The sequence below is a fragment of the Pipistrellus kuhlii genome, unplaced genomic scaffold (assembly GCF_014108245.1).
Source record: "Pipistrellus kuhlii isolate mPipKuh1 unplaced genomic scaffold, mPipKuh1.p scaffold_m20_p_11, whole genome shotgun sequence".
Classification (NCBI taxonomy): Eukaryota; Metazoa; Chordata; class Mammalia; order Chiroptera; family Vespertilionidae; genus Pipistrellus; species Pipistrellus kuhlii.
Genome location: NW_023425416.1, coordinates 6,297,362 through 6,309,368, shown reverse-complemented (window position 1 = coordinate 6,309,368; position 12,007 = coordinate 6,297,362). Strand labels below are relative to the sequence as shown.

At 46.7% G+C, this 12,007-nt stretch overlaps 1 protein-coding gene across 9 annotated transcripts in view; it reads right to left on the bottom strand.

The window, feature by feature from the left end:
- Nucleotides 1–5,178: 5,178 nt before the first annotated feature.
- Nucleotides 5,179–12,007, bottom strand: part of ADAMTS9 (ADAM metallopeptidase with thrombospondin type 1 motif 9) — a 155,636-nt gene continuing 148,807 nt past the window's right edge. For 8 of the 9 annotated variants that reach the window (XM_045578960.1, XM_045578958.1, XM_045578961.1 and 5 more), the window contains 2 exons: nt 8,439–8,533; nt 5,179–6,677 (listed from right to left, as the gene is read on the bottom strand). In XM_045578960.1, coding sequence (XP_045434916.1) covers nt 8,444–8,533 — 90 coding nt within the window. In that variant the 3' untranslated portion in view covers nt 5,179–6,677; nt 8,439–8,443. The remainder of the gene's footprint in view (nt 6,678–8,438; nt 8,534–12,007) is intronic. The other variant, XM_036430618.2, reaches the window with a different exon arrangement.

Genomic DNA, 12,007 nt, shown 5'->3' with positions numbered 1-12,007 from the left:
TATAGTGTATAAAATATTAGAAGGGTTTTAATTGTCTAAGTCATGAATGGAGCAAACATCATTCAGAAATTTTTCAAAAAGTAATTGCTAAAAACTAGGCTAGTAAGTAAAATAATAGAATTTAAGCTGAACTCTGACGCTCTTTAAGTACTAGGTTTTTGTCCTTGGAAATGTAATAAATTGAATATCAGCTGTCTTTTTTATGCACACACACCATCCTCAACCACATGGACACTCCTATCAATAGCATGTAAGACAAGCATGTCAAACTCCTGGCTCGGAGTCCTTATTGGGCATCATTGGATTAATTGCGTGAAACTAGCCAGGTCACCTACTGAGCAGTGGAAACATGTGCCAGGCTGCAGCAAAGATGGTCTTCAGGTTTGGGGGGGAAACTGATATTTGATATTAAAAAAAAAATAGTCTTCATGAAAAAAACACACACTGCAAATTCATGGTCTGGTCTTATTTTTAATTTTGAGTTATATGTTTGAGGGGAATAATATAATCTTTTCAGGGCCTAGGACCTCAAAATGTCCTTGCAAAGTCACCCCTGAAATAAGCAGAAAAATCAGATACAGAGAACAAACTGATGGTCTCCAGATGGGAGGGGGTTGGGGGCTCAGTGAAAAAGGTGAAGGATTTAAGAAATACAAATGACTAGTTATAAAAACAGTCACAGGGATATAAAATACAGCAAGGAGAAAGTAGTCAATACCCTTGTAATAACTACGTATGGTGTCTGATGGGCACTAGAATGACCAGGGTGATCACATTGTAAGTTACATAATGTCTATTCATGGGTTGTAGGCCAGAAATGAATATAATATTGTATGTCAACGGTAAGTGGAAAATGTTTTTTAAAGGGAATTCTAAGCCATGCTGCCACATGGATGTTATGCTTAGGGAAATAAGGCAACTAGTGTATGATTCCACTTATAGGAATGCCTAAGGCAATCACACTCAGACACAAAGTAAAGTGGCAGCTGCTGGGAGCCGGGAGGAGACATAGGGGTGTTTAGGACACAACAACCTGCTTTGTCAGAGGAAAGAGGTCTGGGATGGATGGTGGTGATGGTTGCACAACAATGTGAATGTGTTTAATGCCACTGAACTGTGCACTTAAAAACCAGTTAAGATGTAGCCGAAACCGGTTTGGCTCAGTGGATAGAGCATTGATCTGCTGATTGAAAGGTCCCGGGTTTGATTCTGGTCAAAGGCATGTACATTGGTTGCGGGCACATCCCCATGGGGGGTATGCAGGAGGCAGCTGGTTGATGTTTCTCTCTCATCGATGTTTCTAGTTCTCTATCCCTCCCCCTTCCTCTCTGTAAAAAATCAATAAAATATACGTTAAGATGTTAAGATTTACATATGTGTGTTTCACCACGGTAAAAAACCTTAAAAAAAAAAGAAAGAAGAAAGAAAGAAAAGAAAGAAAGAAAGAAAGAAAGAAAGAAAGAAAGAAAGAAAGAAAGAAAGAAAGAAAGAAAGAAAGAAAGAAAGAAAGAAAGAAAGAAAGAAAGAAAGAAAAGAAAAGAAAAGAAAAAAAGTAAGCAGTAAAACCCCCTGCAGGCTTCACAGTGCAGTGGCCCAGACTCCAGACTGAAATGGCAGAGCCGGCCCTCTGCTGCCACCTGCTGGTTGACAGGGAGCGTTTCCCAGGCCACAGCGGTGGAGGCAGGCTTTTATGGTGACCAGGAGCTCTGTTCCTGGCTGTGAAAGCTTTTGGAGAAGGAACTTCTTAGAAGCCCTTTTAAAACACGCTCCCCTGGGCGCTGGGTGTGCCTGATGCCTGGTCCTGCTTCGTGTCTTCCTCTAGGGCTGCTTCCCTCGTCTGCCACGCTAGGTTTCGCTCGCTGTTCATTCTTTCTGTATCCATCGAAGAGGGAGAAAACTCAGCATGCTGAAGCAGAGGGAGGAACAGCGTGTGTGGATGCTCTGGGAATGCAGGGCACTGGTGCTCAGGCAGAGACATGACACGTGGCCATGGGATAGGGATGGCCACGGTGGGAAACTCGGTCAGATTTATTTGAAGGAAAGAACCGCAAGTGTTTCACTTGCTTATTTTTCTCTCATCTGTCACCACTAACATATCAGCTCCAAAAGGCAGAGGTTTCTGCAGGTTTTGTTCACTGCTATGGCAGATGCAGCTGCCCAGTCTCCCTCCTTCCTGTTAGTAACAGAAGCGCCTATGGGCAGTGGCTGGGTGTGCATTGCCAAGTAGAGAGCACACTTCCCAGCCTCTCTTGCAGCTACATGAAGAGATGCATCTAGGCAATTGCCAATAAGTTGTGAGTAAAAGTTCTTCTATACCTTCCAGGTCTTGCCTTAAAATGGCTGTCCCCTTCCTGCAGGCTAGAGACAGATGTGGTGAGGATGAGCCTTGTAAGCACGATGCCTCAGAGAATGGCCAAGCCACCAAACAGCAGGAGCCCGAGTGCTCTGATGCCATGCAGACAGAGCCACCCACCAGCCTTCCCCTTTCCTCTGCCTGCCCATCTCTGCACAGCAAACGGAAGAGGAATAAATGCCCATCTTGGGGTCTCTTTGTCATAGACTCTGTTATGAAATGCACTGTCTTCCCAAATTTTATATGTTGGAACCCTAACTCCTAATAGGACTGTATCTGGAGTTAGAGCTTCTAAGAGGTCAAATGAGGTCATAAGGGTGGAGCCCTAATCCAGCAGGATGGTAGCATGGGGGTCTTTATAAGAGGGAGAGACACCAGATCCCTCTCTCTCTCTCTCTCCTCACTGGGAGAGCCCACGTGGGGACACAGCAAGAAGTGGGCTGTCTACAAGGCAGGAAGAGGGGCCTCACCAGAAACCAGCCCTAGCGGCTCCCTGACCTTGCACTTCTAGCCTGTGAGGAATGTATTTCTGTCACCTAAGCCACCCAATTGTGGCATTTTCATATGGCAGCCCTAAAGGACAGCTTCTTGGTCTACACCCTAACACACTGTGGAACCTCTGGAGTCCAGAACAGAGCCTGGAAATTAGCGGAGAGGAAATACATGTTCTTTGGATAGATGGATAAATGAGTAGAATACAAAGACAGTATTTATTGTGTGCAGAGATATAAAAAATGTACCAGATGAATGGATTTCAGCAGATTCTATCTGTCCACTCACCCACCCGTCACCTTCCCATCCCCCTGTTGCTATTTGGAAGCAAAGTGGGACCTCATCTTGTTCTTATGCCAGTCAGTGCCTTCTCTCCCACAGCCCACCCTGCACCTACCCGCCGCCAGAGCCTGTCCATTCCACCGCGGACATCACTGTAATTATTTGGCATTGCAATGCTCACTGTTTTAGTCCAGCCTCTGTGAGTTCTTCTTACTTTGATTGCTGCTTCCAAACCTTCCCTCCGCAGCCTCTGTACCTGAGCCTGTTGAGAGACTTCTATTTGCCTCTTTCCAATCCATGTGCCTTCTTTCCTAGGAACAGATTCCTCGTGTCCTGCAGTGTGACCGTGCTCTCTGTGAAATGCCCTATTTCCCCCGTGTCCCCAGCCCAGGGGCAGCCATAGGGCTCAATTCCGGCTGAGCAGGTACAAGCGGAATCTGTGGGTGAGGCTTCTGGAAATCCTCTTACAAAGATGGGCAGAGATCTGGGGCCAGGCCACCTGTTACACACCCACCATCCCTTCTTCCTCCTTGTTGCCTGGAATTTGGGAGTGATCACTGGAGCTCCAGCAGCCACCACTGAATATGGAAAATTGAGAAATACAGAGAAAGAACTCCATCCCTGAGGATCTTGTGGAACTGCCCTCCTCCAGGTTTAATTTACACATCAGTGAGATGCACCTTCCAGCGTAGGGGTGTCGAACTCAATCAGAGAAGGGGCCAAAATCTAAAATCCAGCCTAAATCGCGGGCCGAATGGTTTACTGAACAGTCATAAACTGTCATTGTGATGGAAACGCAGCGGAGTGCAGTGATGACAGCGTAGTGCGGGCCACATTGCAAGGCCTGGCGGGACTGATTTGGCCCGCGGGCCTTGTGTTTGACACATGTGTTCCAGCGTGTAAGCCGCTACAGGCAGGCTCTGGGATTAGCCGCTGAACGCCGCTCCCAACTGGCCCCAACCTGTGCCTTCTCTGCCGTCAGCTTAACCTTGCCAATCATGCCCATTCTGAGGGCTGTTCCTGGCACCACGGTGCAGGCTCAGAGGGGCTTCGGCAAACACCCAATCCTGCAGGGCTGCTGGGAGGACTATCAATAGCCTCATTTCACAAGGCTCGAGATCATTCAGTTAGCAGGTGTCAGGGGAAGGATGAGAAGCGAGGTTCAGATGATGTTGAGGAATGACCGGAAGGGGACTGGGACTGTGGTGTGAGCTATGGGACATGGAGACTTGACATATGCATACAAACACACACATGCACATAGGCGTGTGTATAACACACACACACACACACACACACGCACACAATTGGAATCTAGACTGGACACCTGCTGCTCCAGACTGTCTTCATCCCATCTGCCCTTTTCGGATGACAGAACTCTCCTGTTGTGGGAACTGTCCCTGTTCCAACCTAACCTGTCAATCACTGAACATGACCCCAATGGGCATGTGGTCCCCCCCTCCACTGCACAATGTGAGGGCCTGTGTCTCACTAAGTCAGAGCTCTTTGGGGGCTGCCCTTTAAGCTGTCTGTGACCTGTGACCGAGGCCTATTTGCATCTCAAAGACGCTGTCTCCTTCTCCATAGGACGACGACAATTTGTTACCTGCTCTCCTGGGTAGTCGTGGGGATGAGCTGAAGAATTCAGTAAAGGGCCTGGTACATGGTGAATGTCCACTTGCCATTAGACTTCTTCGAAAAGCTCTCATTTCTATAGACTCCACGAGTCTTTCGTGTAGAAATTACTGTTTTAAAAAATGGACAGTTAAGCTCCCAAATCCCACTTAAACCTGGTTCATTAGTTCATTTGTTCTCTGTCACACAGGTAAGAGGTTTATGTCTCTGATTTTTGGAAGAATCACTTCCACTGATGTGAGTGATAAAAAGACAGACTTGGGGACAGTCCCCATCCCTTATCTGTCTCTAAAATAGCAGCTGTCATTGCTGAGATTAGGAACTCTGCATTTCTCCTCAACCTGGCAATCTTAAAAACTAGAGACATTTTCATTCCCACTGGAACGAGAGTCCAGAAACCACGTGGAACACAAGTGTTTGGACGTGGTCACGGTATTTATTCATATATACTATATTTTTGCAAAGTGTTAACAATGGAGAACAGCACGTATTCATACAGAGTCTACCCTCTCCTGGCACGCTCTGGAGTTCCGGGGCACGGAGGATGCTGCCAGGCTTTTCTTCATCTCTTTGGTTTGTGGACGTTGGCAGGGCCTGCCAGGGGGCGTTGGCAATGACTTCCCTCCAGTCGGGTTGGAAGGCAGCAGGACGATGGCTTTGGCACTTCCATTTGGAGAGACGTGGCAGACTGGGGTGATGGACGGTCAGAAAGCCTGGGGAACCCGGTTCCCCACAGGTCCTGTCTTGTCACCAATGCCGGTCACCGCAGCAGCCATGAATGCTGGCAGGGTCCTGCGCTCGCGGCCGGAGGGAAAGGCGTGTTGCCAGCCAATGTGTTCATGCAAAAGGCAATGACTAAGCACCTGGCTCTGAACTTCCCAGCACTCTGGTGGTGCTGAAGCCAGCGTCCTACGTATGCACCCTCGTCTCGCATCTGGTAAACTCGGGCGTCATTTCAGAAAACCTTAGCGAAACGCTGAGAGGACCTCTCTTTCTCAAGGCCTCTGGAATGACGCTGCTTGAGGGGCCCTCCATTTTCACACGGAGGGACTGAGGCACCATGAACTGAAGCAAAGCATATTCACAACAATCGCAATGAAAAGACCAGAGCACAGCTCTCTTCCAAGAAAGACATGTCCGGAAGTGGGGTAAACAGCTGGTCTCATTCTGGCCAAGTGATTCCGTCCATGGGACAATGTCTTTCGGTTCCTCCCTTATTAAAAGTGTTTGCATTTCTGAGTCTGAAGATCACTTAAATAATACAATAGTAGCACCAAGGCAGCAATTTTGTTCCCAGAGTTCACATGAAACTGAACAGATACTTAATGTAATTCATAGCTGGAACAATCTGTGACATCACTACATTCCTGACTGGCTAACGACGCTTTCATAGAAATGGCAAATACCGCTGTAGCACCTTGATGATAGCTAGATTGTTTTCAAAAACAAATTACAATTTTTTTTAAAAAAATGAGCAATAAAAAGATTTACATATAGAAAGTAAACAATGGTGTACCGTGATAATGAAGGATCACTTTTGTCATAATACTACATATAATGTAGAGTACGTAAAATGCAGTGGTCTGACTGCAAGGAACAAAATATTGCAAAAGGCAGTCATAATAGAATCATTTTACGTACAAAAATATTACATCACAATAAATAATTTCAAACATAAATATTAAACTTTACATCATTAGGACATTCCACAAATATACACACCCATATCCGGAGATATGGGTGTGTATATATAGGTTTATATATGCATATGTATATGTACACACACACACACACACACACACAAGCATACAAGTCCACACACGCACACACGCACGCACACACACGCCCAGATTTTAGGTGGAGGTATTGCATTACTATCCTTCATCCGTCCATCACGGCTTCCTCTTCAGGGCACCTGAAACAGATGAGCCAACCAAGAAAGGTCAATCTTCTGTCTCAAATGTCAAAAGTCAAGCGTAAGCAATCCATACTTTTCACATGCAGAATGAACAATCACACATTATTCCTAGATTTTACAAGTAATGTGTGTTTGCTATAAAATACCTGTAGATTTCAGGGGAGCATAAAGAATAAAAAGTCACTAGCTGGAAATTCCCACCTGAGAGAATGCTCTTCTCATACTGGTATATTTCCTTCTATGTACAAGTAAATGTTATGTAAAACACATGCAAACATCTCTTTACCTTAGGTAAAGTATATAAACACACATATAATGGGGATCTCTGGTGGATACTTGCTGACTATGTCTGCCTTCATCCCGTCTCCCCATTTCCGATAACAAATCCCTATGCATTAGGAACTATGTCTCCTCTAAATGAAGCTGTCAATCACCCGATTCTAGGTGGGTACATGAGCTCCATTTCCTGGACATTGTGATTGGTTCAGAAGTGGCCATGTGACCCAATCAGAGCCAGAGTTGCTGTGCAGAATGGATGCTGGAGATGAGCATTTACTTGGGACCATGAGCTTTAAGGGTGATGTGAGCCTGGAGCTGCCAGGGGCCACAGTGCGGAGAGATGGCCTCCCTGCGAAGGAAGTCGTTTAAGAGGCAAGCATTGCTGATTGATGGAGAAGGAATGAATCCCGATGACTCAGCTTGAGCCTCTGGATCCAGTCATGCCTGAAGCCAGCCCACTGCTTGAATGGCTGAGTTATTTAAGACAGTACGTTTCCTTTTGGTCTTTTGCCTCTTGCAAAGAAGGAATCCTAACTTGAGGTCATCATTTTGAATTTAGATGTTTAATTGAACCTGGAAATATTGCTTTATAAGTGACCACTAGGTTCCCCTGTGTCAGGGTTTTAAGGAGCTTCCCAGGACCATGGGCTGCTGGAAACTGGACGGTAGCTAGTGGGTGGGTCACACGAGCGGGTTGAGTTCTTCCCTTGTGGCTGAAGGCACTGAGGCAAGAAAAAGGGGGACCGACTCCACCCTCTGCCCAGCAGAGAAGGCACCTGTCGGTGTAATGCGGTTAGACCAGGGGCTGCCAAGCTTCCACAAGCACGACTCTCCTGGGGATTATTTGAATGCAGATGTTGCTTTCACGGGTCTAAGATGAGACCTGGGATTCTGCGTGTTTAACGAGCTCCCAACTGCACCCAAAGTGTGTGCCACAGTGCAGTCAGGAGGGCAGGGGCTCTGGTGCAGGACATGCCAAGGCTCTGCCAAGGGGACTCATCGTGCCCACAGGCAAATTGCCTACTGTGTGGGCTGCGACTTCCATCTGTCAAACGAGGATCACAGGCCCATGTGTGGCTCTCTTGTGAGGATTCCATGAAATGATGCCTGCTGAGCGTGGAGCCCGGCACACAGTCAGGGCGCAGGGAACTCCCTAAGTGTTATTATTACAATACTCCCAGCAGCATTCGCAAAGGTTGTGTCACCCACATCAGAATTCTCTGTCCTAAAAACACAGATTCCTGCCCAGATTCAGGTCCTCCTGAGGCAGGGCCTGCTGAGTGGCAGCACTTTAACCAGCTCTGTAGCCAAAGCTGACACAGGAAGCCTCAGATCCCAGAGTGGAGGGCAGATGAGCAGGGGAGGAAAAGGCAGGACAGTCCCTTATCTGGGGGCAACGGACCTGGCCACATTTGTTACTCATTAGGTTACAGAAAGAATGTAGACAGACAGACAGACAGTCAGACAGAACTTACTTACCTTAACTATAAAATCCGAACCTCCAGGCCAGTGCCTGAGGAGGGAGTGCATTTCCCACAGTAACCACCGCATGTCCCCACGACTCGGGTGCCATCCTGCAAGCAGATGCATGCCATGAGACTCCCCGCTTGGCTAGCGTGTCCAGCGCACGCCCTGGCTCTGCAGGCAATCACTTCTGCACACATAGGAGCAGGCCTCCTAAAAGCAGTGGCACCTGCACCTCACTGTGGGTGAAGCTGGGGTGACGGCCGTGGGCTCAGTGCAGCTTCCACCCACTTCCGTATGGCCCACAGGTCAAGCATAGAGTTGACGTTTTTCTTTTATTTTTTGTTTATTAATGTTGAAAGAGAGGAAAAGGGAGACACAGAGAAACAATGATTTCTTGTTCCACTTATTGATGCATTCATTGGTTGCTTCTTGTATGTGCCCTGACCGGGGATCGAACCCACAACCTTGGAGCATCATAATGACACTCTAACCAATTGAGCTACCAATCAGGGCATGAGTACCTTTTAAACAGATTAGATGAAGCAAATAATAATAATAATAATAATAATAATAATAATACTTCTTGGCATGTGAAAATTTTATAAAATTCAAGTTTCACTGCCCCTAAGGTTTTATTGAAATGTGGCCTTGTTCATTCCAGTGTTGAGTAGCTTGGACAGCTCTCTATATTGCTACTCTGCACAATGCCAATCACAGTGACACCTCTTCAGTCGACAGTGTTTTGAGTGCCAGGGGTATTCTATATCATAACATTCTGCTTTATTTTTTATTACTAGTGTCAAAACAAGAAGAGAAGAAAAGTGGACTCTGGATGCTACACTTTTAAGGTACAGTGATGTGTTGATTATCCCATTATCAAATTGAGAGAGCAAAGCCTGGGCTTTATTTCACAATGACATCACAGCTGTGCGAGGAGAAAACACTCTTAACCAGCAGTCGCCAACCTTTTGGACCCCACAGGCCACTGGTCTGTGGGTCCCTGGTTGGCGACCACTGCTAAACCGGTGTTACCAAACTCGGCCTTCATCACAGTGTTCCCGACTCCCGGGCAAGCAATGCCCCAAGATCAAAATGTTTAAAAGGGAGTATCTCACCGAAGCATAATTTCTTTGTAAAAATAAAAAAATGTGATGAGTAATAAATAAGTTTCAAAGTGGCTCCTTTGTTAGCCAAGAATGGAAACAGTTCACTCATGAAATCTTGTTCGATTGTAATAGCCAAATAAACATGTCCAGAGAAAGTAAACCTGTCCTTCGCAGAGAAAGTTTTCTAACCCTTGATCTAGAGCAGGAGTGGGGAATCTTTTCTCTGCCAGCAGCCATTTGGATAGTCATAGCATCATTCTGGGGCCACACAAAATTATCAACTTTAAAGTCAGCCTGTACATTTGGTCGAACATGTGATTAACTCACCGCCAATGCCTTGGCAGGGTCAGACATTCTCCACCCCTGGTCTATAGTCCTGTGTGTCCACTCCAGATACCATCACTTCCCTCTACCCTGCCCTGCTGCAGCTCTGAGTTTCCGTGGGCTGTTTTTCTGACGTGCTCTCTACCCTAGGCCTGAGCACATGTCGTTCCTCTACCATAGGGGTGTCGAACTCAATCAGAGAAGGGGCCAAAATCTAAAATCCAGCCTACATCGCGGGCCGAATGGTTTACTGAACAGTCATAAACTGTCATTGTGATGGAAACGCAGCGGAGTGCAGTGATGACAGCGTGGTGCGGGCCACATTGCAAGGCCTGGCGGGACGGATTTGGCCCGCAGGCCTTGTGTTTGACACATGTGCGTCTACCTGGAGCGCTCTCCTCCTTTGCCCTCTGTGTGCACTGGGTCAGGCCAACTTTTGACTGGAAAGTCCTTCAGGACCCAGCCCAGCGGTCCTTCCCTTGACATGCCTTTCTGACCCAGTTACTGCTATACAGCATCCTGTAAAGTTAGGCAGTTCCTCCTTTACATCTGTCTTCCTGCCAGAAGGTGAGCCCCAGGCTGGCAAGGCATTGCCAAGTTAAGATCCCAGAGTCTCCAGGGTAGGCAAACACAGGTTTCCAGGGGAAATATGGAAAACAATGCAATCTACACTAATAAAAGAGAAATATACAAATTGCTTGCACCTTCGCTACGTTCATCAGCCAATCAAGAGTGAGTATGCAAATTAAGTCAAGAAAGATGGTGGGTTAATTTGCATAAACAGGCGCCGAGTAGTGGGGTTGGGATGCTTGAGTCATCTCCATGGTGACTATGCAGGCATTCTACACCACCCCAGCTACTCTGGGTCTCTGGGCAGTGTGGGAAGGCAGAAAGGCAGCTCTTGGCTGGAGCAAAGGCGGTGCTGGCAGCCAGGGGAAGGAAGGCCCATTCTTGCAGGAATTTTCGTGCATTGGACCTCTAGTAGTTAATAAACAGCACCTTCATACACTCACATTATGAGCCTGCGTGGCTCAGTGATACTAAATATGCATTTGTTGAATGAATGAATGAATGAATGAGACTGAGGCGAACTCTTCTTTTTGATCTTGGATTCGAATCACTCTGCTCCTAAGTTCTCCTAACTCTTCACCATGCAAGGAAGAACTTGTTTAAGCGGCATCTCGCACACTGTGAGTTCATCATATCACAGTACCCCTCTACCCCTCCACTGGGCACAGCGTTTGGCATCTTAGATGTTTCCCATATGCCGTTCACTATTGAGAGTAACACTGTGATGGACCATCGCATGCCTGCATTTGGGTTACATTCCCAGAACGGGGTCAAAGGCCATGGATATTTGGTTCTTATGGCCAAATTAGGAAAGTGTCTTGCAAATGAGGATACTCTTAGTAGTCATAGAATTTTGCCAAGTTAACAAGTAAAAAGGACAAATTATGTTCTCTCTCACATGTGCATGCCTTGGGGTATGAGTGAGATGAGTTGGGGGTTTCTATCACCCCGATGGTTCTGGTTTAAGGCCCATGTGAGTTCTGGAGCGAGTCTGACACCAGCAACTGGATCTGGCACCAGACCAAGCTTCTAGCCAGGAGCCTTCGCCCAGGCTGAGAACTGGGCTGGTGGTCGTAGGATGCCAACATGCTAGAATGCCTCTGTCTCATCAAAGCTTGAGCTTCACCTAAACTCTCTCCTGACCCGGTGGAGAGAGTACCTGACGGCAGCGTGGGGCCAGTGCTGCATTTTTAAGTAACTGTAAGCCCGGGGCACCTGGGAATGGGAGTGATATTAGTGTCTCCTGACAGGTTTGCGGTAAATCAATGAAGGCATGTGAAGTGCGTGGCCTAGTACTTAACCTAGTACTTGTGGAATATTCACTGTCTGTATCATAAGGGTGTATTTCCTCTGTGCATCTCCATCATTGCCTGTTGTCATGGAGATGAGGAAAGGCTGGTATTTGTAAAACCGTTGATAATGACTTTGCAATTGTCATCTTATTTTACTAATTGGGACTCTGCTAATGTGATTTAGATAAAAACTAACCCCAAACTTATTTTTATTACACAACAACAACAAAATGTACTGGGGAGATGCATAGCATAAAGTGGTTGCCATGGAAACAGTCCCTATTATTGA